This window comes from Carassius carassius, chromosome 37 (assembly GCF_963082965.1).
Source record: "Carassius carassius chromosome 37, fCarCar2.1, whole genome shotgun sequence".
NCBI classification, from domain to species: Eukaryota; Metazoa; Chordata; class Actinopteri; order Cypriniformes; family Cyprinidae; genus Carassius; species Carassius carassius.
The window spans coordinates 13,123,828-13,150,026 of NC_081791.1; the positions used below are offsets into that span (position 1 = coordinate 13,123,828).

The following is a 26,199-nucleotide window of genomic DNA, read 5'->3' on the forward strand; positions in this document are numbered from 1 at the left end:
GCTTATTTATGAACAAACATGTATCTGATTGCTGTATTTGTTGGATGTATAATGCAAAGGTTGATTATTAAAGTCAGTGTAGGGCTCGACAGTGAGGATGACCTGTTGGCCCAGAGTCAGTGTGAGAGAGTTTCAGGCAAGTCAACAACACTAACAACCACTTGAAAAAGAACAATCACTTGCCCTTTCAGGCCAGTGTTGCATTGAAAATCATATGTTGATCTTGCACATTCATTTTAAGCCTTAACAGTTTAAAATGAGCTTTTCTGTGATGCAAATTCTGCTGATTTTTCAAAGATACTGGTATTTAGAAAGATAACTTGTAAAAGTCTTGAAAGCAACAATAAAAATGCATTGAAAATGAACAATCAGTAAAATTTTGCATCTCATGTTACCATTTACCAAATGTGCGATTTCTGAATTTATGAAGCTATGTCTATATCTTGTTGTGAATGTATATTTTGTAAAGTTTTATATATATATATATATATATATATATATATATATACAGTACAGACCAAAAGTTTGGACACACCTTCTCATTCAAAGAGTTTTCTTTATTTTCATGACTATGAAAATTGTAGAGTCACACTGAAGGCATCAAAACTATGAATCAACACATGTGGAATTATATATGGAATTATATACATAACAAAAAAGTGTGAAACAACTGAAAATATGTCATATTCTAGGTTCTTCAAAGTAGCCACCTTTTGCTTTGATTACTGCTTTGCACACTCTTGGCATTCTCTTGATGAGCTTCAAGAGGTAGTCACCTGAAATGGTCTTCCAACAGTCTTGAAGGAGTTCCCCGAGAGATGCTTAGCACTTGTTGGCCCTTTTGCCTTCTGTCTGCGGTCCAGCTCACCCCTAAACAATCTCGATTGGGTTCAGGTCCGGTGACTGTGGAGGCCAGGTCATCTGGCGCAGCACCCCATCACTCTCCTTCTTGGTCAAATAGCCCTTGAGGCCTTCAGTGTGACTCTACAATTTTCATAGTCATGAAAATAAAGAAAACACTTTAAATGAGAAGGTGTGTCCAAACTTTTGGTCTGTACTATATACTATATATATATATATATATATATATATATATATATATATATATATATTGTATATATATATATGTGTGTGTGTGTATAGATATATATATATATATATATATATTGTATATATGTGTATATATATATATGTGTAGTTCAACGTGTGTGTGTGTGTGTGTGTGTATATATATATATATATATATATATATATATATATATATATATATATATATATATATATATATATATATATATATAATATAAAATAAAAGCATGAATTAATGAATTAATTTGATAAAAAATACAGTAAATAGTTTTAATAGCTATTAAAATTTAATTTATTACTGATGTCAATGATTTTTTATTAGCAATTACTTCAGTAATCACATGATCCTTCAAAAATCATTCTAACATGCTAATTTGAAAACCATGATCATTTTTTTCAGTATTCTTTTTGAATAGAAAAAAACATTAAAAAAAACATTGTAACACAATAATTGTTTTTACTGTCACTTTTGATCATATCACTGAATAAATGTATTATATGAAATAAATTCTGCTGACTTCAAACTTTTTACCCCAAAACTATACCAGACAGTCTGGTCCCAAACTCACTGTTGCACATTAAACATGCAGAAGAACAGCTAAAACTCCTTTAAGAGAGCAGGCGGAAGACTTTGTCCCATCAATAATCCACTGTCAAATTTGCATGTAAAGTGGCTTAACCAATCAGAGCTGGCGCTGGGCTTGTGGTGGGAGTTACTGTGTGATTGGCAGCTCTGGGGGGGGGGGCATCTGTTTAAATGGAGGTCGTGCCGTGCGGCAGTGTGGCAGGGTTTCCGTTCAACAACAGGCATGAGCAGATGGGTCCTCACCCGCTGTCCCTGGGGCGGCTTCTACCTTCGCCTGTCTAATAAATCATCCTCTTTTGTCCAGCACATTATGCACAGGTATTTCATAGCTTTACTAACACAGCACAGCATGTACAGCCAATCGAGCCAGTTTGAGACACTCATGTTGATAATGAACATGAGTTCCAGACTGTAACTACTGAACAGAACCTCTTGAGCTCTTGAGATTGTTTACAGACATTCATTTGTGGATTTAGGTTGTTATGTGATTAAAATGGGATGATGGCTGTCCTCCAGAGGTGGAAGGGCTCGGCATGATGCTGTAAAGCTGAACAAGTTTCTCAAATTGAGGAGCAATTTATTAAGGCAAGGGAACAGATTAGGTTTAATAGCCATCATTACATAGTCATTACTTTTACAATAATACATTTGTGTCATTTAAGGTAATTTCTTTTTCTATTCCTTTTTGGAAATTAAATTCTGAACAGGACAAGTTTAGCCAAGTTCTCTCTGAGAGATTCTTTTGACTGTTTTTTTTATGAATTATCCATGCCATTAACATTACAAATGTACTTGAAGTGTCATCCAAACTTGAGGAAATGATTCTGTCAAATGTGGCGAAAAACAGAATGCTGTGATTTATTTGATTCACATATACAGGCATCCTCACCACTGACTGTGGTGAGTTCCATTTATTGAATGGAGAAAATGGATTTATTCAAGAAAACAATCATTTTCATTTTCATTTTCAAACAACAAATTCATTTGAAGAGACTTGTTATGAAACGGAACAAATTGCTTTTGTAGACTGAACAAATTGTTGATTTTCAGAAATAGATAAATCGAACGGGGAGAAAATTATGAATTTATACATTAAAAAAAATCTGTATAATTTCGCTAATGTTGAACAGTTTGTGGTCAGTAAGATTTTTATTTATTTATTTATTTTTATTCTGTTTTTGAAAGGGTTGAAAGTCTTTTACATTAACCAAGATTGCATTTATTTGATCAGAATCTTGTGGGATATTTTTACATTTGAAAAATAATAAGTGTTCTCTATTTTAATATGTTTGAATGTGTTTCTGTGATGCAAAGTTGAATTTTCAGCATCATTACTCAGTCTTCAGTGTCCACACGATCTTTCAGAAATCATTAATATGTTGATTTGCCTCTCAAAAAAACCCTAATTCCTAGTATTATCAATGTTGAAATCTGTTGCACTGATTAGTAGTTTTGTTGAAACTGTGATACATTTTTTCAGGATTATTATTATTTATTTTTTGATGAATTGGGATTCCATCATTTATTTAAAATAGAATTTTGTCCAACAATGTAAAATGTCTTTTCTGTCACTTTTGATTTAATTGTAGCCTTGCTGAATAAAAGTAATTTTTTAAAGACCCCAAATATTTTATTAATTTGAACAACCTTTCATAACCTTGCTTCTTACTTTTAATTCACGTCCATGATAGGAATACTGTGAATACTGTTCATGACTGTAGTTCAACGTCTGCTTATAGAATATCATTTCATTTCAGATGCATTCCTTGAAAAATGTTATACAGTTTGCGTTAAACATTTCAATGCATGTTTATCAGCAGGTAAATCATGTATTCATGTAACCTTATATACAGCAGTGCAAACCATTATTCACACATGCCAAAAAATATTAACTGGTACATATTTCTTTCATTACAAAATGATTCATGTTCATTGATTTGATTTTCATAGCACAAAAGCAAAAAACCGTAATGCCTTAATTGAATCAGGTTTTAGGGAAGTCCGATTGTGAATAAATAATTTTGATCATGTTTATACCTTCAGTAGAATAGATATACTTTACTTTCTTTTTCAACACTTCTGTACTGTGCTTCGGGGCCCAGTCATAATTTTGGTGGTCTCGGTGGGCCGCTGTGTGTGTGAGTGATGCTGTCACTCAGCAGGGGGTGACTGCTCTCTCTGGCAGCCCTCCTCATGGGCCTGTTTGCCTGCCAACATCACGGCACAATCTGACTTTCACATCTATTCTAGTTTGCGCACACGCACAGACGTAGCGCCGATATGAGCAATCCTGCCTCAGCTGTCGGACTGACATCTCTCTGGCTCTCTCTCCACAGGATGACTGTTCAGTGAGTAGTGAGGAGTTTGATATGAGTGACCCCACATGGATATCAGCTGAACGCCACACCGCACTGCCTGACCTGAACCACCCCTCCAGAGCAGATAGGATGCACAGCCCGCAAAACACTCACAAGGAAGAGGACGGTAAGAGACACTGTATGCTCATCTGTGTCTTAATAGAGGGTTTGAACTCTCTGATTTCTCTAGAGTTTCAAATGAAATGCGTGTGTGCATGTTTTCAGCACAAGAAGTCATTTCCTTAATCAGTATTTTTCTCATTTTCCAGTAATCAAATCTAAACATCCTTATGCAATTTTCCTTCACCACTAAATGCAAGGAAAATTCATAAATAAAAGGAATATTTGTCATTTATAAAAACCTAAATCTTGTTATAATTTAGTGAGGTGTTTTTATGTGTGTATATATAGAGCAATAAGAAAGATGCAGTGACAACATTAAAATTAAAAAAGCTATATTTATAGTGATATCTATATAGCTTTATACACTACTGTTCAAAGGTTTGGACTCAGTATTTTTTTTTAAGTTGTCTTATGCTCACCAAGACTGTATATTTTATTAATAATACTGTAAAACAGTAATATTGTGTAATATTATTGCAGTTTAAAATAACTCTTTTCTATTTGAATATGTTTTAAAGTGTAATTTATTCTTGTAATGGCAAAGCTGAATTTTCTGCCTCATTTCTCTTCAGTCTTCTGTGGCACATGATCCTTCAGAAATCCTTCTAAAATGAAACCTTTCTTTTTATAATCAATGTTAAAAACAGTTGAGCTGCTGAATATTTTTATGGAAACTATGACACTTTCTTCATGATCCTTTGATGAACAGACCTGAAAAAGAACTGAAATAGAAATCTGTTGTTACAAATTAATGTCTTTTACTGTCACTTTTGATCAAATGTAATGCATTCCTTCTAAAAAAAAAAAATTTATACTGATCCCAATTTTTTTTCAAATACTGATAAGTTAATGGCAGTGGTGTTGAGAGAGAGAGAGAGAGCGAGAGAGTGAGAGTGAGAGAGAGAAAGAAAGAGAGTGTGTGTGTGTGCGCGCAAGCAAGTAGCTGAACCATGTTCTTTTACACACACGGTTTTGAGAGCTTTGGAATTGCCAGAATGAGGCGAGAAGAGATGTAGGTATCGATTGTGATCGAGTGGCCTCCTCCCTGCTGCTTTCAAGGAAAGAGAAGGATCTGGACAAAGAGAAAAATGTATAGACAGATGAAGATGAGATAAGGAGGAAAAGAGCGAAGGAAAGCGCTCTAAAGATACAGAGTGGTGTGGATGTTTTTTTTTAGATGGTTGAAGGAAATCATTTATTCCAAATAAATAATTTTATCTAAATAAATTATTATTTAGCTGAAAATTGTTTATTCATCATCACTTACTCACATTCATATTGTTATTCTCTTCCATGAAAAACAAAAGAGGTATTCTGGAGACTGTGCTGGTCTTTATTTTTCCATGCAGTTACAGTGAATGGGGACAGAGGATTTATTATTGACTGAAAATACATCTAAAAAAAGCTGTCCTGGGCATGTTCATGAAAGAAGCAGTGATGTCTGTTGGATTTACCAACATTTGTTGTTTTAAGTCACATCTTTTCAACGTATTAGTGAATTTGCTTCACAAACCATTCTGGGGGATTCATTTATAAATATCAGGCTGATTCAATGTTTAAGTTCTTGGCTCTAAGACTCAATTCGGTGAACAACTTTATTATTATTATTTAACGATGCAATTGAGCCTGAATAAATGAAGAATGAACATTTTTGGATGAGCTGCAGGGAGGTCAGAGCAAGCTTCTCCGGGACTTTAGAGACAGTAGTTCCTCGCTGTGTTCTCCAGCAGCTTCTCTCTCTGTGGGTGACATTAGCAACCCAAAGAGCTCTGCATTTAGATAATGATGAGAAAGCGGAGAGTGTTTTTTCCCTTCCTCCCTCTCTCTTCATCTATGGTAGAAGTATAGCTGTAATCTTTCTGTATTGAAGGGAATCTGAAATCTTCACAGAAAGCTTCTTTTGAAAAACATGCATGCAGTTTTCTTTTCTGATGCTTTTAATAAATATATATGACTCTGCCTGTCTGTACATAAAATCATCCTTCATAATGTAAAGAACATTCTGTGAATCTTTAATATTGATGGAGTAAGGCCATGTCAAAGATTGAAATCATAGTGAAATTAATGGTTGAAATCAAACTTTGATTTGGTTTTGAGACTTTGGTCTGGATTTCACAGACAGGGTCACAAATATGCTGTAAACAGATGTGGACACACACCCACAGACACAAACACTTAGTGAAGAAAATGAGCTACTGAATCACAAACTCAACTATGTCCTATAGTGACTACTATCCCAGCATCCACCTTTTCTTGCTCCTTCAGCTCCATGTTCACAGAGGATCAATGAATTTCTATCACAAATACATTGGTTTGAAATAGGATTTGACATAACCTGTATTTTGTAGTATAATAATGCAGTAGTCCCTAAAGGGATAGTTCACCCCATAATTTAAAATGTCATCATTTACATATTTACCATTATGTTGCTCCAAAAGTGCAGGACTCACTTTCTTCTGTGGAACACAACAAGAAAATTTGTTGAAGAATGTTTGACTTTCATTTTTCAAAATATCGTCTTTTGTGTTTTGCAGAAGAAAGAAGGTCATGCAGGTTTGGAATGGCAAGGCAGCAGTGTAATTTTTTAATGAACTATAATAGATAAAGTATGCAATAATTATAAATATTTTTTTTCTGTGCAGTTTTTGTATTTGTTTTTTTTTTCTGTACTGTATTTTATATGAGCCCAAGTTTATTTGTATAGCGCTTTTCCCATTGGTATGTTTAGTTTCACTTTAAATAAATTAGTTTAGGCTTGGTATTTATAATAAATGTTGATTATAATAAATGCCACTGTAATTGTTTATTAATTCCTGTTCTGTTCTGCATACCATAACATTTAAAGGAATTGGAGTGAGGAGAAATAAAAAAAAAAATATTATAGAGTTCATAATGTTTTAAAATATATAAATTAAAAATAAGTTAATTTTTTTGAGACTGTAGAATACTGTATAGCATCTTGCAACAGCATCTCCATGATTTTAAACTACACCATGATGTAGCTCATTAAATCATGAAATGTATGACTTGAATGCAATGAAAGCTACTTTGGATAAATGAGTATGCAAAAGGCATAAATGTAAAACTTTAGGCCAGGCGTAGGCACAGCACTTTCTGAGGGTCATCAGCGGAGAAAGCCCCCCTCAACCCCTTTATCAGCAGGACTCGGTATAGAGATGATGATGATGATGGAGGAAGGGAGATGGAAAAAGAGATAAAAAGAGAAAAAAGAGGTCAGGTAATCAAGACAGCTCTCTCTCTCTGACTGATTAGAGCTGCTCTTGAAAGTGAAATGTTCGGCCACAAAGAACAACCTTCGTCACCTCAAAGTGATTTCAGATTGCCTGAACATTAGGAGACACGGTCAAATGTGATCTCATGTATTTGCAGAAAGTTTCTTCTTGGAGGTGGCCGTGTATGAGGTGTAGTCGTCTCTCTCTCTTTTTTTTCGTACCCGTTTGAACTCTTGTAAAAGTTAATCAGTGTCTAAATGTTACTCTCGCTGCTAATCTCAACCCATCTTGGCCATATGTAAGCCTAGTTCGTGAAGTGTAAGTTTCCCATTTACATTTAGATGTTAGTCTAGTGGCTAAAAGAAGACTTTACTCTGTATGTTCATACAGAAAATATCATAACCTGGTTTGAGTGTGATCAGGGATATGAGGTGTCAGTCATGACACTGTTGCCATGACCTTGGTGCCACAGGACAAAGAGAGGAAGAGAAGACAGTCGGGGGGATGGTTGAGGTGTACATTAGGAACTGCAGGATGGAGAGAATTTACTTAACACCTCAGTATGAGGGAAAAACACACATGTAGTGCTAAACATGCTGCTTGAGATTATGGCGCTCAGAGTAATGGAGCCATGTTCTCTGAAGAGATGCTGTCAAGGTCACGGTCTGCCCCAAAGAACCGCGCTACCCCGGTACATCGCTGCATCCTGTGATTGGCCTGGAAAGGTTCATCAGATCCCTGCTGTGGTGCATAATAAAACTGAGCCACTGCATTAGACCTGTACTTTACTACTGCATTAAAGCCCTGCAGTGGTGAATCATGTGCCTTTACTAGTATTTAATAGATGTGAACAAGTGATTCATATCCTCACCTAGCTAGTGTGCATTTAAAAGGCATTATTAGTCAGAGCCATTGCCTCTTGTTTAGTGTAAATGGAGCAGACATGGTCATGTGGGAAATGCAAGTTTAATTTATCCTGCATTTTGTCTTGATTAAAAAAAAAAAGGTCCAGGTCATTTTTCACCTCAAATTTTAAGTACTTATTTTTTAATTTATTTACATTTATTTGTTTTAGTTTAAAAAGTAATACAGTTCAGACTCCCCCAAATTTCCCCCTTGAAATTGTCATTATTCCAAATAAAGATTTTAGTTTTTTTTATTGTACAAAAAAAAAAAAAAAAAATCTGTGAAATTACCATAATGCAATATTTGTATACTGTTTAACGGCAGGCAGGACGTTTGGAATTTGGAAAGATAGCTTTAATATAATAGGAATTGAACTGAATGGGAAAAGTGCTTAGTTGTCATGAAAATTTAATGTAATTTCTTATATTTTGCTCCCTTTAAAATTGGGGTGAAACATTACTTTAATAAGCTATGGTTAATTCATGCATTTACTGTATCATTTAGTAAAATGTCAGAAATGAAAAATCTCTACATTCATGGCTTTTTTGTGTATTTTAATGCATAATCAGATCATAGTGCATCTTTGCGTTTAGTGACAGGTTTCTTGGATGTCATCAGAGGATGTGGCCATAAGCTGAAGCGCAGGAGAGCTAAAGCTCAAGTGATTCACACCTGCTATTAGAGCTCCGATGGATTTGAATGACCTTTGTCATTACATGGGTGGATTTGTTTCAGCCCTAGTGGCAAAGTAACCCAAAGAACAAATGCAACCGCAGCCCAGAGCCTGTTCCGAGTGTGTAGTAGTAGGTAAAGTAGGCCAAGTGAAAATGATAGTGTGACTTTCCCTCAGGAGGATAGTGATTGAAGTCAAGTGTAAAAATAAATAATTAGATAAGCGTGTGAAGCACCTACTTTTATTTAATGTTCAGCAAAGGTGTGATTATCCTGGGGGCTTTAGACATGGATATAACAATATTGCACCTGTAGCCAACACTTAACAAGCGCTCAGTATTCCATGCTGATGCTGTCAGCTTCATTTTAAACTCAACTGTTTTCATGATTTGCCCAGTTGTCAATGTGTGAACATTGCTGTTCAAACATTTGAGGTTGGTATGAAAATGTCACCCAGGCTGCATTTATTTAATCAAAATTAGTCAAAAACAGTAATATTGTGCAAAATAATAATAATAATAATAATAATAATAATAATAATAATTTTACCATTTATTTTAAAATACAGTTTATTTATGTGATGGCAAAACCAAATTTTCAGCCTAATATATTGATTTTCAGCTTAAGAGATATTATTTTATATTATTCTTTAATATATGTTAAAAGCAGTTTATGTTAAAAGCAAACTTAATATTTTTATAAAAATCATGATACATTTTTTCAGAATTCTTTTTACACATTTTATTTGAAATATAAGTATTGAAAATGTATTTACTGCAAACTCTGATCAATTTAATGCATCCTTGCAGAATAAAAGTCTTAATTTGTTTGCATGGTTGTGAATATCTAAATAAAAATATACAAAAATATATTATTATGGCTGGTAAAAATGGTTAGTTTGTAGTATTTAGAATTAGCTTCATTTAAAAACAATAAAAGTCTACAGAAGAAGTCTTAAGTTCCCATTTTGGTAGCTGATTGTGTGTGTGTGTGTGTGTGTGTGTGTGTGTACATGTGATAATTCCTCTGGCTGCAATGGAATGCGTGTCAACAGGAGATGTAGAACATCAGACACTTGCTCTCACACATACAATAAACACACCTCGGCAGATCTGTCAGAGTTAAACACTGCATCACCCCTCTCTTTACCTTTTCGTTCTTACACTAACCTCCCTTCATCATCACAGCTCCTGTCACCTCTTCTCCACTCCTCATCTCTCTTCTTTTCACACCAGTGCTCTCTGTGTTCACAGTATCTCTCTCCGCGTCCTTCAGACAGCAGACGTCTCTGATCTGCTCTGAACTGTCTCAGTGTTTACAGACAGACAGTTCAAAGATGCCCAACAACAACATCATCAGTAGCAGCAGGTATGGTCATCAAAAGCAGAACAAGTAGTTGATCCATGTTTTCCAGCTGGAAACCCTCTTACGGATGCTTGAATGGGAAATCTGAAGCCCTCCATCAGAGTTGAGTTCTTTGTACTTTTGGGTCTAAACCTGCAGAACCAACCGAACACAATCTGAAAAGAGACTAGCTGGGTGAGGGGGTGGAATTGCTCTTAGGTTTGGACTAGTCGAGTGTTAAAACAGCCTTATCGCGCACTGTGTGTGACTCAGACAAGCAGCAGGCTGAAACATGACAGTGGACGCTTCACAAAAATAAGTGTTATGGTCGTCTAGTTGCTTTGTGAGAGAAGACGGTGATTATGTGTATGTGGGACTGAATTTCAAAAGAGCTCTTTTTCAGAAGAGCCTAACAGTGACAGCCCACTTTCAGAGGCCTTGGTTCTGGAAGGATTTTTTGCCATTCAGTAAAGTTTAAAAAGTACTTTAATAAAAGTTCTTCAATAAAGAATTGAGCCCAACAAACCTGCTGTGGCATGAACATAGTCATTGTAGTTTCAAATGGTGTTATTTTAGTATTATCTACATACTATTATAGTATTTAGGTTTTGAATTATCCTTTATTTTTATATTTTCAGCTTTAGTTTTATTTTGTTTGTAATTCTGCTGTGCTTTTGATTTAAAAAAAAAAATACAATACAGTTTTAAGATTTTTTTTTTTTGTCTTTTTTGCCTCATTTTAGTACTTCACTACAATTAGTTACCTTGGCAGCATTTATGATTTATGAAATGTTTCTATAAAATATTTATATTTTATTTTATTCCTAGTAAAATATAAATTATATTTGCGTGTATTTGAAATGCATTTATTTAATGCTAAGTAAACTACAATTACATTTGCATATTTATTAATATACTTAAAATACTGTGCAATTACACTTTTAGTATGCTAAACTGGTATACTTAAAGCGGTTTAATGACATCTCTCCGCAACTGAAACACAGATTGACAATTACATTAGATGTTCATTCATGATTATTTTGCAATATAACTAGTAGTAAAGAGGAAGGGATGATCACACTCCATGCTGCCGTTAGAACAGAGGCTTCTATACAGTGATCTGTCACACCCCATCAAAGAGCAACAAAACAGCATTTATGCTCTGAATTTCCTGAAAGAATTTAATGATTTGTTCCGTACACGTGTTCCAAACTGAAAGACCTGTACCGAAAATTTTAGGTGCGAATGCATGTACCGTTACACCCCTATATATATATAGTGGTTAGCAATTTGGCTGTTAAAACAGTTCTTTAGAAAATGAAGAACCATTGCTGAACAACTTCAGAGCTCATGGCGGGTCTACTGTAGGTGGAAAGCTTTAGGCCAATGTTACCATTTTTTCCAGAACCTTTGCTACTACTTATAAATAACTTGACCTGATGTTCTCCTCACTTTTACTGTCAACATGGTTATCACACAGTAACATTCACACAATCATAGCATGACCTCCTGAAACCATAATAAAGCAGCGCTGTGTCTGTCAGCCGAGTTGACGGCAGTATGCAGCTGCGTTTGAATGACAGGCAGGAGAGGAGAAGGTTCATTAATGCTGTCAGGTCATTCTCTCTAGTTTCAGCGGGTCGCCGATTCTTATCTGATTCAACCATCCAACCGGGCAGCTATGGACAGATATCCCACCCATACTGAAGAGTGCAGCTATTTCCATTAAACCAGCCTGTCAGTCTTACGACATACCATATATATAGATAGGTAGACATGAAGTCATTTGAAACAGACACTCGTCCTCGTCTGCGTCTGAGGATTGAAAAGATGACTGTGTCTCCCCAACATGAGCCTACAAGGCAATAAAGAGACTGTGTGGGAGAGACCAAGGGCGATAATCACATGATCACCTAATGGAAATGTTATTAAAAATGCAAGGCCATTAACATATGACATTTCCCAGTGTGTGTTCTATTTGATTATGAGTATGTTTGCCAAGTTAATCTGGAGGACCCGGAGCGAGATAGCGAGGCATGGAGGGGAGAAATTGTGAAGGAGCCGGCCGATAAAATCTGAAGGCCTCTTTAGATGAATCATACAAAAGAAAGTGAGCATGAAGAACGGACCAGTGTTCTGCCCCCAACCCCCTTGTATGCACATGATCAGGCATCCCCCTCTCCCATAATGACTGCACGAGTGCAGCCGACTGATAAAGATGCATTTGCAGATAAAATGATGAAGGGAATGTGAAGATTTTCTTAATATTGCTCCCTTTCCCTGTCCAGAGTAATATATACTCTTTTAAGAGTATAAACGTCCCCCCGGGATGGGTGTCACGTTTAGGTTGCATGCTACCATTCTACTCCTACCATTTCAGCATTACGTAATATGTATACTGTATGGAGTATATGAATTTTTAGTAAATGTAAAATACTAGATTGATTTACTATTATACATTTGATTAAAATATACATTGTAGGCTATGCACATCATACGGTTTAGATACTTGATAATTGGACTCGCTAATGAAATCATGGGACCAAAATCTAGCATACTGCTTTACAGTAGTATGCACTTTACAATTTACATCCACCTTTTTTAACTTGAATGTGCGAGGCTTTCTGTGTCTTACACTTCTAGTTATTTTACAGTCTGTTATGCTGCTTTTTATTGGACACTGTTATTTGTTTTCATATTATTTTAATTTATTATCATCATAAACACACTGGTTTGTAAATGGTAAATATATTGCACTCCTTCTAGTTATTTACCTATACCGGCTAATGAATCTAAAGAAAACAGCTTACTGTACTTCCACATTGCACAATAAGGTGGATACAGATTATACTGAGGTGTTTACAGTAGACAGTATGCTAGGATTTCAGTCTTGGCCTGTGTGTGTGTGTGTGTTGGGGTGCTCTACTGAAAGTCTCATTTGCTGTGAGAGAGGACGCTTTCCACTGAGCCAAGGCCAGAGGTTGCTTAATAATTAACTGCCACCCCTCAACGCTACCGTCAAATAACAAGGGTTTGAATTAATAATTACACTTATAGGTTTGTGCCCGTGACCGATGGCTAGCACTGTGTTTTGTTTGCAGGAATGACAGCCTGCTGTGATTTTAGGACATGTGCATGTTCATTACCTCTGGGCAATTAAATCGTAGTCTCCTGATCATAAGGTTGCTTTACTTTTAATGAGTTGTCTGTGTGTGTGCTGTGGACTCTTGGATACAATCAGAGATGATGAGGTGGCGCACTTCACCACGCAGAAAACACACACCGCCTGTTCCAGCATGCCCAATGTTTGTGTAATATCCCCTCGCAGGTGCCGTACACCTCTCCTTGATTGTTTTATGAGTAGTGGGTAGGGTGCATTTCAGAGAAGATGTGTAAAGGTTGCTCTATAAATCTCCAAAACGCCCCTGAAATTTGGACCTGGTGCTATCAGCTCCTTCTGCTTTAACTGGAGGGTGAATAAAACACCCTATTGAAGGAAAGAGATAAGATAAACTATTGTAAAAGGGGCACGCCGTCGTGCCTGTTTGCTCTTCTAAATTTAAAGCAGGTGTGTTCATGGCACCCAGTGACCTTGGTTCGATTTGCAGTCTGCAGAGAAAGGGTGACAAACATGGGTGTAACCTCGAGAGACTGAGTAATGTTACCATTGCCTTAAAGGAACCGTTCACCCACAACTGAACATGTACTCCCCCGTCATGTAGTTCCAAACATGTTTGACTTTTTTTTTTTTTTTCAAAAGAACCCAAAAGAAGAAAAAATGCAGAATGTTCAGACTGTAGCGCTGTTTTTAATCATGTGTTGTGTTACTTTTAAGGGGAAAAAAGTTAGCATTTCGCTGTCAAGTGGTCATGATTTAATTTGGCAATTTCTGTATTGCATTAGTTTTGATTATTTATCATGGAAATTTAATAATTGTTGACTTTTCAGTGTGAGTTAAATCTCATTTTGTCAATAATTCTAGGGTCAATTATCAGTTACTTTTTTTGCTGTCAGAAACACTGTAAATGTCATAGATGACCAGATGAAGAAGAAAAGATCATGCACTTGACAAATTCAAACTTAACAATGTCAAATGAAATTATTTTATATTATTTAAAAGCTTAGAAACGTTTTATATGGTGTTTCCGGTCTATGTGAATTCTTTGGCATGACTGAAAGGTCAAGGGACATGTATGTCAGCATATTTTGAGAATGAAAAATGACAGCCCCAGTCACCTTTATGGAAAAGAGCCTGCTGGAAATTCTTCAATAAATCATATTTTGTGTTCCATGAGAGACAAAACCAATTTTGGGTGAACTATAGCTTTAATATATGGTGTGCCACCAGCAGCAAGTGCTTTTGGAAAAAAAAAAAAAGCTGGCCGTATTAAAAGTAGAATAAGCTAGAAAATGGAACTGAGAGTCGACCTTTGGCACATTTTCTGTGTTACTATTGGTGTAATGTAGCTCTTGAGAGGGATCCATTAGAAAGAGTCGTAAAAAGGCACAGATGTGAGATTGAGGAATAGAGGAGATGCAGGATAACATGGGATCACCCGGTGACCCATCTGTTGGTCACAAACAGATGTGAGTCTAGCATAGATTTATTTGAAGTAAGGCCCATCACACCCACCAACTATCCCATCATAACCAGGCCAGAGGATCAGCCGTATGGGTCTGTACATTATACTCACCCTCTCTGTATCTCTCCTACACTGCTACTGAAAACCCTCTTATTAATGTTAATGAAGCCTGCGCCCAGGCTCTTACACTTTTTAACCTTCATCCGGTTCAATCAGTAATCTCATGGACGCTTAGCAAGGGTGAGAGGTTTTTTTTTCCTGCGCAAGCAAGACTGATCTCCTATATTGTACAGATTGTATTAGTTGATACAGTTCAAAAGTTAGGTGCGAGTAAGATTTCTTTTTTTTCTTTTTTAAAGAATTCGTTACTTTTATTCATTAAAATAATCTAAATACATCTGATAGTTAAAACCAGTTAAAAAATTAAATGCTTTAAAATGCTTTTTTTTTTTTTTTTTTGGAGATACAACCGTTTGGAAATCAGGAACTCGAGGATGCAAAAAAATCTAAATATCGATCAAATTGTCTTTAAATTTGTCCAAATGAAAATCTTTTTTTTACTGAACCCAAACATCTATAAATTCAAACATTTGATTTTAGTTTTTAGTTCCGTATTTTTACTGTATTCAGACAAAATTGTGTATAATTACTTTAATCCCAAGAATTTCCTGAAGATTTTGTCATTTGAGGCTGTAAACAAATGAATCAACCTCACTTCAACCTTGTGCGTAGTGTGTTTGAATCAGCACCTTTACCATCCGTGTTTGAAATTGACTACTGATAATTATGTTATCATATCAGTAGGATATGCCAGGTGAAATCCTCTTTCAGATCCCCATCCGATGTAATGCCTCGTCATGCATCTGGTGAAACAGCAAACCTATTAGTCGTACAGGATTAATCCAGTGTCTGTTGGTAAACTTGCACCACATAGGCTGTGTGCTGATAGGCTTCAGTCAATAGCAGTCATCAGGATCCCTTCCTCTCTGCCAGAGATCTTCCTGCTTTTTTTTGTTTTGTTTTTTCAGAAGAGCTGCTTAAGTACTGATATCTTAGACCTTCTCTCTCAGCACTAGGGAGAGTCACGCATTAGTGCAAGTGGGTTTGTGTGTAATTCTGCCCCCTACCCACTGAGATGATTGGACGTTGTTTTGTGCTGAAGGGAAATTAGATCAGATAATGCTTCCCCACAATTTTTGCTTGTGGCCCACAACTGATGCACACACAAGTGCAAGAGGTTCACAAGTCTGAAACGATTGCAGTGTCACCTGTAGATTTCATCCAATCAATGATATGAGCTTTTTATATTGAATATAAGCAACCAATTGAAGTTCCTTTCTTGAAGTTCATGTTTCCACTTTAACAGCTCCCCAGTTTATCTTTCACGTGAAGACCTGCATCAGCAGACACACCTTATGAACCGTCAGTCTTGCGGTTTCCCCAAGGTTTCATTTATAACGATTTGTGATGTCTCTTGCCCCAAGAAGAAAAACACTTGACTACTGTACCTGGAACATCTCCACTGATCCTCGATGATCAAAGCTGATGTTGAGAGAGATGTAGTTAGCTGCATTAAAGCTGCTGTACTTGCATAATTAACTACGTTAAAGCTATATCATGAAAGTCATTTATGATATAAGATGGCAGTTACCATAGCAAGTCTTTGGATGTCTCCTCTAGCAGGCCTCAAAGGGATTGTCCTCTTAAACCAACACTGAGGGCTTAGCCTCAGAAACTAAATTGCCTTATGATATTAGCACTAATTATAAAACTGCTACTAAATTTACCCGCGGCTAAATTAAATGGGGTTACTCTTTCTTAACTAAAATATTGTTTTGTAGAAATGACAGAAACGTGCAACTGTAAAACTCTAGAAAACTCCAGAAAAACAATGGACAAGCTCCCATTTCTGCTGTACTTAATAATATTTTTACATTTTTAATATTAATTTACTGTTATTGAAAAATACAAAACTGTAAATTAACCCAAAAATAAAAAAATGTAATCCGTTTCTCACTGGTAAATATGACTTATTGAAAAATACAAAACTGTAAATTAACCCAAAAATAAAAAAATTTAATCCGTTTCTCACTGGTAAATATGACTTTGCTTAATGTGTTATGCGCATAATGTTCAAAAGTTTGTCAGTAATTTATTTTAATGTTTTTGAAAGATATCTCTTAAAAAAGCCTACTGCTTTTATTTGATCAAAAATACAGTAATATTGTAAGATATTATTATAATAAAAAGTTATTTGTTCCTGTCATGCAAAGCTGAATTTTCTGCATCATTACTCCAGTCTTCAGTGTCACATGATTCTTCTGAAATTAATCTAATATGCTGATCTGCTGCTCAAGAAACATTTATTACTATTATTATCAATGTTAAAAACAGTTGTTCTGCTTCATATTTTGTGGAAACCGGGATAATTGTTTTTAATTTCTGGATCATTTGATGCATTGATTTTAAATAAAAATCTTTTATGATCACCATAAATATCTTTACTTTCACTTTTGATCAATTTAATTCATCTTTGTTGAATAAAAAATCTTACTGACCCCAGACTTTTTTGAAAGCCATGTAAAATGGATTAGTGATGATTATTATTATTCTTACTTTGCAAATCTAAACGAAAATATTTACAGTAGAGCATTCATTTGCACCAGCAAATTAAAAAACTCGTAACTCCACATAGCCTGCATCGAGTCGTCATGTTTTTGGGCTCAACAGTAGATTGCACTTTGCAGAGCTGTGTGAAAACACAAAGGCGTCCAGTAAAAACACAAGGTCTCTGTAAACAGCAGCTCTCTGTTTATTGCTCCGTAGACTTTCTGTCCCTGACAATGTGAGGCCATCTTTTATCTTCACCTTCACTGTTCCCCTCCCTTTCTCCCCTCTGTCCTGATTCCTCCACAGTTATCTCCCAAGCAGCCTTGAGGACGAGGTCGATTGGAACGTGTGTCTGTGTGTGTGTTTAAGGGTTATGACTTGGTTTAATCCTCACCACACACAGATATCATTATTAATATGAGTACAAACTACTGTCTGTGTCAGCTTTACATCATTACATACTGTCATACCTGTAACTTGAACTTATTTCAGTTTATTCCCACTGTATATAGAGGGCTGTAATCAGACTTTGTGGGGGTTTCATGACAGTCAATCAATAAGGTGCTTTCATTGGATTCATACAAATGGAAAATTGTAGTTTTGTGCAAATTCATATCAAGACAAAAGCGGCAAGTTCTTGATTAAACATTACTAGAAAAGAAGCTAAATTATTGTCATAGCTTTTCTGCATTGTAAGAGTTGTAAGAGAATAAATGCAGTGGGTGCAAAGCATATAGAAGCTCTTTAAATGTCAAGAAGACACCGGAGATTAAAAATGTTTAAAAATGACTAGACATTTTAGATACATGTACCATTTATTTATTATTTTGCCTATTATTCTGTTCAGACATTTCTCTCGACATAAACGTGTTCAAATGTGCTTTTGATATTAAATATTAAGTGACCGATTCGAGCAACTGGTTCAGATTTTTATCAACAATAAAATGGAAGATATTATAATTTGTCAATACGCTTATTTTTCTTATCCGCCTGTTATGCTATGAAATGCAAGACATACTTTTCTAATTTGTTGGAATTATCTCTAGTGAAAAATAAATGTTAAGTATACTACCGATAATTTTACATATTCATGTGATTAATAAAAAAAACACTGCAATTGTATTTTTGGTGTACTAAACTGGTACACTTCAAGTCTGCTAAATTGGAGACTAAATTGGAGAATTAAAGTCTCCATATAAATATATAAAGAAGTATATTTGATTGCGCTATAGTGGAACAGTGGTACACTTTAAATATCTTACTATTCAAAGATCATACAGTCCTTTTCAATAGTGACGTTAAAACATATTTTAGGCTTAATATTGAGAAATGTACAAGTAGTACTCCAAATAAACTTTAATTCTACATTTTATATCAGTAATTCTCGAGCAATATGTCAGTAGATATATTAATAGATTTGAACTATAATTAGTTTGAAATAAAGGTTTTTAAATAGATTACTTTTTTTACTAGGGATATCCAGATATTTCCATAATATCTTTTAGTAGCATGAGCACACGTTTATCTTATATTTCAAAAGGTTTTGTTTGTAGTGTATGTGTAGCTTGTACAACAGCTTCTATACTTTTTTATCCATAGCGTACAGAATGTTTTAATAATCTGAAGAATGTCTTATGAAATAAATTCTGAGTTCTGAGGTCAACTCTTTGTATATCTTTTCATTCTGTGCTGGGAATAAAAAAAACTTAAAAATTAAGACTTTTCTTCAAGTTATATACCTGCAATCTCACAATTCATATATATATTCATATTCATATATTCAAGTCACACTTAGCTTTTTGTATGTTAATTCTGAGGTTGAAATTATCTTTTAAACAATAATTAACCTTTATTTTTAGGAGTGAATAATTTTTAATGCATCCAGAAAGGAAAAACAAGCAAACTGAAGTAGGGAACCATCTTGACAGCACCCTTTAGTTGTTCAAGAAACTCGTGAATAGTTTAGATAGATGGTTTATATACCAGCTGTGCAGTCAAGTCCAAATAAAGGGCTCCTGCTTGTGTTCTCTTCTGTCCACCCAGCAGCACCCCTCCTCCTCCTGATTTCGTCTCCTCCCCCATCACCATCCCTGGGATGCGGCACTGCCCCATCAGCACACCCACCCGGCGGTGGTGCCAATACCGCACACGCACAAAGCACAGCATCCTGCCTCAAAGCCATCACTGTGGCCGGCCTGCCTCATTTCTTTTGTCTGTTTATCAAACATATGCAGCTCACATTTGTTGTCATTTATGTGCATGTCTATCTACTTTTGCACCTGTAATTCAATTCGATTTTGGTTTATTCCCATAAAGCACCTGTTCCACATATAATCGGCCCTCTATGAAAATCCACAGCATGGTAATTTCCTGCCGAATGAATCAGCCGTGTCTGGACTCAAATTAAAGATGCATATGGAATGTCCTTTAGAAATGCATCTGGAGACGCAACCGTCTGCATTATTCTGCCCACTCACCGCGGCGAGTCAGACCGGGGCTTTCTCAGCCGACAGGCAGCGGTCTGGAGGGAGGGAGGCACAGCATATGGAGGTGTGGAGGAGTGTTTGTACGCCAAACAAAGAAAATGAGAAACTGTTGTCCACAATGGCGCACAGGCTCCAACCTGAGCAGAAGACAAAGACAGAAAGGAGGTGTGGGGTGTGTGTGTGTGTCTTGAGTCTATGAAAAGGAGTCCTTGGTTTGGACTGCGTTGTCTAGCACTGCCTCGGGCTGAAGCAAGATAGTGTTACAGTCAGAAAACAAAAGTCGCATACACAAACTCTGTGTTATTACATCCAAACTTTTCTTGGGTTCACCCTTTACTGGCTGCTTTGTGTGTAGGTAGGTTGTGGATAAGCCGCAGCACCTGTGTGAATGTAAATGCTCTAATAGAATCCAGAGGCCTTGACTGGCTGTAACAGGTCATAAAGACTTCATGATGACTGCTGGATTGCGGCGGGCTGCAGTAAAGGTGCTATCAGTGTGCTGTTGCTAATGGGCCGCGTGGACCCAAAATAACCACGCTATGCTGTTCCCACATCACTTCTGTTCTGACTCTCAATCACACGCTGAATAACAAAACGCCTCTTTATGCAAACCCCCCACCCCAACACACAGAGGGAATATTCAGTCTACAGCACTGCTGTCTTTGCTCTGGCTTTCTTTCTGCCTTTCTTTCTAAATTTATTTCTCTCTGCATTTTCTCTACATTTGAAATTATATTGCTTTATTTCGCCATTTCTTTCTGCTTCTTTCTTTCTGAATTAGATCTGCATTTTTTTCCCCGTATTTCTTTCTTAAGTCTTTCTCTCTGCATTTTTATTCTACATTTCGAATTAGTTTTCTTTATTACTTTCTTTTGACATTTCTTTCTGCTTATTTCTTTCTAAGTTCTGCATTTCTTTTTTTTCTTTTTTCTGCATTTCTTTCTACATTTCTTTTTCTCTGCATTTTTTCTACATTTCTGAATTTCTTTTTCTTTATTGCTTTCTTTCTGAATTTCTTTATATACTGCTTAATTTAATGCATTTGTGAATTTGTGTCTTTATTTCATAAAAGGCAGAAACAAATTTAAGACTTTATGCACAAAAAAACAAATGAAAAATACAAAATTGCAGAAATAAATGCAGGACTAAAGAAATTCAGAAAGAAAGAAATGCATTTCATTCTGCCTTTTTTCTGAATTTCAGATTTCTTTTTTAATTAAAAAAAACTAATTTCTTTAGTTCTGCAATTTTTCTTCCTTTATTTCTTTTTCACATTTTTCTTTCTGTATCTTCTTTCATTTCCTCCTAAAAAAAATCTTTCTGAATTATTGAATTTCTTTCTTTCTGAACTTCTTTCTGCAGTTCTTTCTGTCTTCATTTCTTCAGCTTGAATGATGATATTGATAGTGTTGAGGTTAGTTATGCTATCACTTTTCTTGCCAGTTAGACTTAGAGTTGCACTGTATGCACCTGGGGGAGCAAGTTAAGCAGCCACCCAGATTTTCTTCCAAAAATGTAAAAGTCTAATTTCATCTCTTTTTCTGTCTGTGGAAATATGCTCATGCTTTAAGATGGGCAGGATTGTTATCAAAATAGAAGCACAGTGGTGGCTTTTTCATGTGGGGCATAATCTTTTTCACCTCCATGTCCCTGCAGACAGTGTTTGTGCACAAACACACACACACACACACACACACACACACACACACACAAACACATATCCTCCTCCATTGCAATCCATTAAAATGAAAGGCTGTTAGTCATTAAGGAAAAGGGAGAGGAGAAGAGGCTTTGTGTCATATAGGTCCAAATAAAAGGCTGCTACCTCAGTCTGACTGAGCCTCCTCCTCCTCCTCCTCCTCCTCCACGCTCTATATCCTCTCCTCCCCCATCACAATCTCTGGGATGCGGCACTGACCCATCAGCATCCAGCAGGAACTCAGGACAGCCTGCCTTGCTTTGGACTCTGCTTCAGCGGTATGCAGTCATTCTGGCACTCAAAAGATGTTCTGCATGTCTGTGCATGTAACTTTCGTTGTGAAAACCTGAGAATTTGAAACAATTTGTCAAGTACATGATTGCGGTAATTAGGATTCCACAGGAAGCTTTTTGATGTCACGGCCGGGTCTTCGGCAAGCGCGCACTGTTCGTTCCTCGCGCCACAGGCTACAATGAGAGCGAGTGTGCGTGCTTGTGGGACAGATGGAGTGGGTGACACGGGGTGAGAGAAAAGGTGGAACGTGCCACTCCCACTCCTACGTATTCGCCTGCTTAATCGCTTCTTAGAATCACAAAGACGAGAGGAGCCACAGGCTGCGTCTGCACTCTCATGTGACCTCAGTGTTATGTGGGCTGCTCTGACTGCAGCTCATCCACAGCTACTGGCAAACACACACAGTTGTGTGAATTTTAACAGGTGAGCGTGTGCACGGGGACGTCTTTCTGATGTGACATTTAACGAGTGTGCAAAGTAGTCACTGAGGTATCTAAAGTGCTTCTCCCGAGTGTGTGTTTCCTCCATTTCTGGCACCACCGCTTTGTTCTCATTAGAGCTGTCATGATTATGAAATTTTGTCTAATGGTAAATTGTTATACAAATAATTGCTCTTGATGATTTCCTGTTTTGTTAATGTCACTTAAAGTATAAACATAAAAAGTAGTAGTTTATTCACATTGTGGAAATGGTACTGGGGTAGAATGACAGGATTTATAACATTTTCAATATTTAATTATTTGTGTTGTGTTATATTGTTATATAATATATTATTAGTGAGTTGATACAATTTAAAATGTTATTGATATTTTTAAATATTGGTTCACTTTAGTCTGCAGACTGATGTTTTTAAAACCTAGTCAACCTGAATGTCATAATTAATAATTAATCGTAATCAATATGATAAAATATGCATTATAGTTACATATACACTACCATTCAAAGTTTTGGGGTCAGTAAGATTTATTTATTCATTTATTTGAAAGAAAGAAATACTTCTATTCAGTGAGGATGCATTAAATTGATTTCTGAAGGATCATATTTCACTGCAAAATAGTATTCATCAACTATTAGCATTCATTTTGATTTTCTAGTTTACATCAGTGTAAATGTTAAGTAGATTAAATGCAACAAAAACAACTAAAATATTATTGTTATAATGATTATTAGAAATTAAACAAATTTTAATTGTAATAATAATACATATTATTTTGTATTCTAATAATAATAGCAACATAAAAATAAAAAATCATGTTTTTTATTGTGTTATGTTTTTTATTGTGGTATTGTGTAGGCTGTATTTTTTGTTATTATTATTTAATCAAAACAAACAAATCTGCAGTTTTATTGATATTAATTGGAATGCTACACATATATAAATATTTTTTTTTATAATGAATAATGATTATATAATTATATAAGAAAATGTCAGTAATAATTATTAGTGTTAAAATGGACTGCGACCAGAGCACTTGTGTAAACTTTACACATTAATACTTGCGAAAGTCCACTTCATAATGTCTATTTCATGGCATTTCAAAGATTATTTTTGAAAGATATATGTAGCAGGAGGCACAAGATGTGTGTTTTTTTCAGATGATCCCTCTCGGATCAGATAATCGTCTCAGAAAATGTAAATGCATCTCAAAAGAGCACAGGAAGAGGAGCGGTGCAGAGACGGGAGAGGTTTCTTTATGGCTCTCGGTGTGTCGTCTGTTGGCATGTGGGAGGCTGTGCTGGGGGAGCAGCTCTCACCCTTTCAAGACCACAGAGAGAGACAGAGAGAGATGGAGGGAGGGGAGTTAGAGTACTATACAACATGCCTACACTGCCCAAGGAGACGATGTCAAAAGGACAGCCAGGAATGGAGCAGGAGAAAAAGAGGGTTGTAGGTCATGTGGCATGAAACGGAAGGAGGGAAGAGGGGAACAGAGGACAGAGAAAATGAGAGATGATTGAGAAGATGGGCGATCGGAGTAACTAGAAAGGAGAGGACGGCGTTTAGCTCTGACAGATCTGATGATTTGCATTTGTGTGTGTGCACTTAATGGCCTGGATCTCATTTGAAGAGGTTCAGACTAAGATTGAGGGATGTGTCGAAACAAAAAGTGTGCTTGTCTTTAGTATGTACTGTGATTATTTAGAATATAAAGTTTATAAAATATTTATACAATACCATTTAAACATTTGGGGTAATAATAAAATTAATGCTTTTAATCAGCACACACGTATCAAATTGTTAAAAAATTTTTTACAAAATATTTATATTTCAAATGAATACTGTTCTTTTAAACATTCTATCCATCAAAAAATCCTGGAAAAAAAAAACACTCCACAGAAATATTAATCATCACAGCATTAACACTGATTATAATAAGAAATGTTTATTGAGCAGCAAATCAGCAGATTAGAATGCTTTCTGAAGGATCGAGTGACACTGAAGACTAGAGTAATGATGCTGAAAATTCAGCTTTGCATCACAGGAATACATTTGTATTTGGTTATTTTAAATTGAAATAATATTTCACAATATTACTGTTTTACTGTGTTTTTGATCAAATAAATGCAGCCTTGGTCAGCATAGTTTTTCAACTTAATTTTGTCAATACAGTATGAGCTCATGTGCATGTGAGAGAGAGCGATCCTGCAGTGCGTAATGAGACGGAGAGGTTGAGGATTAAATATGATGAAAATTCTAATGGGGAACCGCTGCAGAATGCCGGTGACCCAGATTAAGATCACCTTTCTGCTAAATCTTTTATGAGGAACAAAAATGGGAGCAAATTTAATTTACAGTAGAGACAGAGGAAGGATGACAAAAGATGCCAGTGCTGCTTTGGAGGACACTGCAGGATGCTTATCGATGAAAAGGATGTTTTGTGTGCCCATGTTTGTTTTTGAAGTGTGAGCAGTGCTTAATTTGTGATTTAATTAGTGAATTATGTGGTCCCAGAACAATGAGACCTCTCACAGGTTTCGTGGGGTCCCAGATGACAAGTGTAGCAGAATACACTTGAAAAACATGACAAAAATCTGTATATTACAGCTGTTCACACTGTAAGTTGCTTTGGATACTTGCAGTGTAAACAGATTTGTTGGTTATGGATGAAGCAATTTAGTTATGTCACTTTGTGACACTTAATTGTGTAGATTGGGAGAAAAAAAAGGTCTGAATTTGTTTACGATTCGGTTTTATTAATTTAAGGAGTTCCCTTGAAATAGCTGTTCATTGAGTAAAAAAATATATCTATATATAAATACAGTATCAAAAAGGAATATGGGGACACTATAATGGGATCCCGATGAAAGGCTAGAAATGTCCCTGTTGCAAACTATTGATTGAATGATCCTTCATTTTTCACTGCACATATGTACAGGTCATAGCATCCAATAAAATGGCTGCCAGATCAATTGCAGCCCTCATTAGAAAGCTGGGATATGTCTGGGGTTGGCAGGATTGATGGCATGGTGCGAGGATTGAGTCACATTATCATCATGTTGCTGGATTAACACGGTCTATAGTAATCCTGGGATTACATAGTGAAGTGAGATATCATAGTAAGACCACTCATGTCTTTAACCCACTGATGGAAGAGAACAGGATCGTGTGTCACTGCAGGAGGCACTTGTTCTCAAGCGAACATCTGAGCACAGCTGGATCTGTCTCGCTGATGCAGTCATATCATTAACAACAGCCATACAAATTTCTTCACATCTGTTTCAGACCTGGTGGTAATTGCAAGCCTCACTAACCAACCATCTCCTTTCAGTGTCTGGTTCTATGTGGAATGAACTTGTATACGTTTAAAGTAGAGATTTCCAAACTTTATTGTCAGCTTAGATTTAAATATTTATTTGATTGAATTAATAGTTTTTCATCAAAGCCCTGCAGTTCCCTCACAACCCCCCATTTCAGAAACCCTGCTCTAGAGTGCTGGTCCTCCTGTATCTGTCCAGGCTGTGTGGGTCTGTAAGTGGGTCAGTTCTCCAGAACCTTGGTAGGAAACCACAGGTACTTCCACAGATGTCAATGTTTTAAGGGGGAGAGCTTTGACTGTTATTTTACTTCAGATTGATTCAATTCCATCCAGTCTTTCACCTACGCTTTGTGTCAAGGTCCACGTCTGACACCGGTTTTGATTAAGTTGGACTTGTTCAAGACTCCCCAACTTCCTCAAATATGTGGGCCGTTGTGTCGTACATGTGTGAACTTAAGA

At 36.1% G+C, this 26,199-nt stretch overlaps 1 protein-coding gene across 2 annotated transcripts in view; it reads left to right on the forward strand.

Moving 5' to 3' along the window:
* LOC132118038 (nucleolar protein 4-like) overlaps window positions 1-26,199 on the forward strand; it is a 109,311-nt gene that overhangs the window by 45,908 nt on the left and 37,204 nt on the right. For both annotated transcript variants that reach the window (XM_059527518.1, XM_059527519.1), the window contains exon 5: window positions 4,012-4,159. In XM_059527518.1, the coding sequence (XP_059383501.1) occupies window positions 4,012-4,159 (148 nt within the window). The remainder of the gene's footprint in view (window positions 1-4,011; window positions 4,160-26,199) is intronic.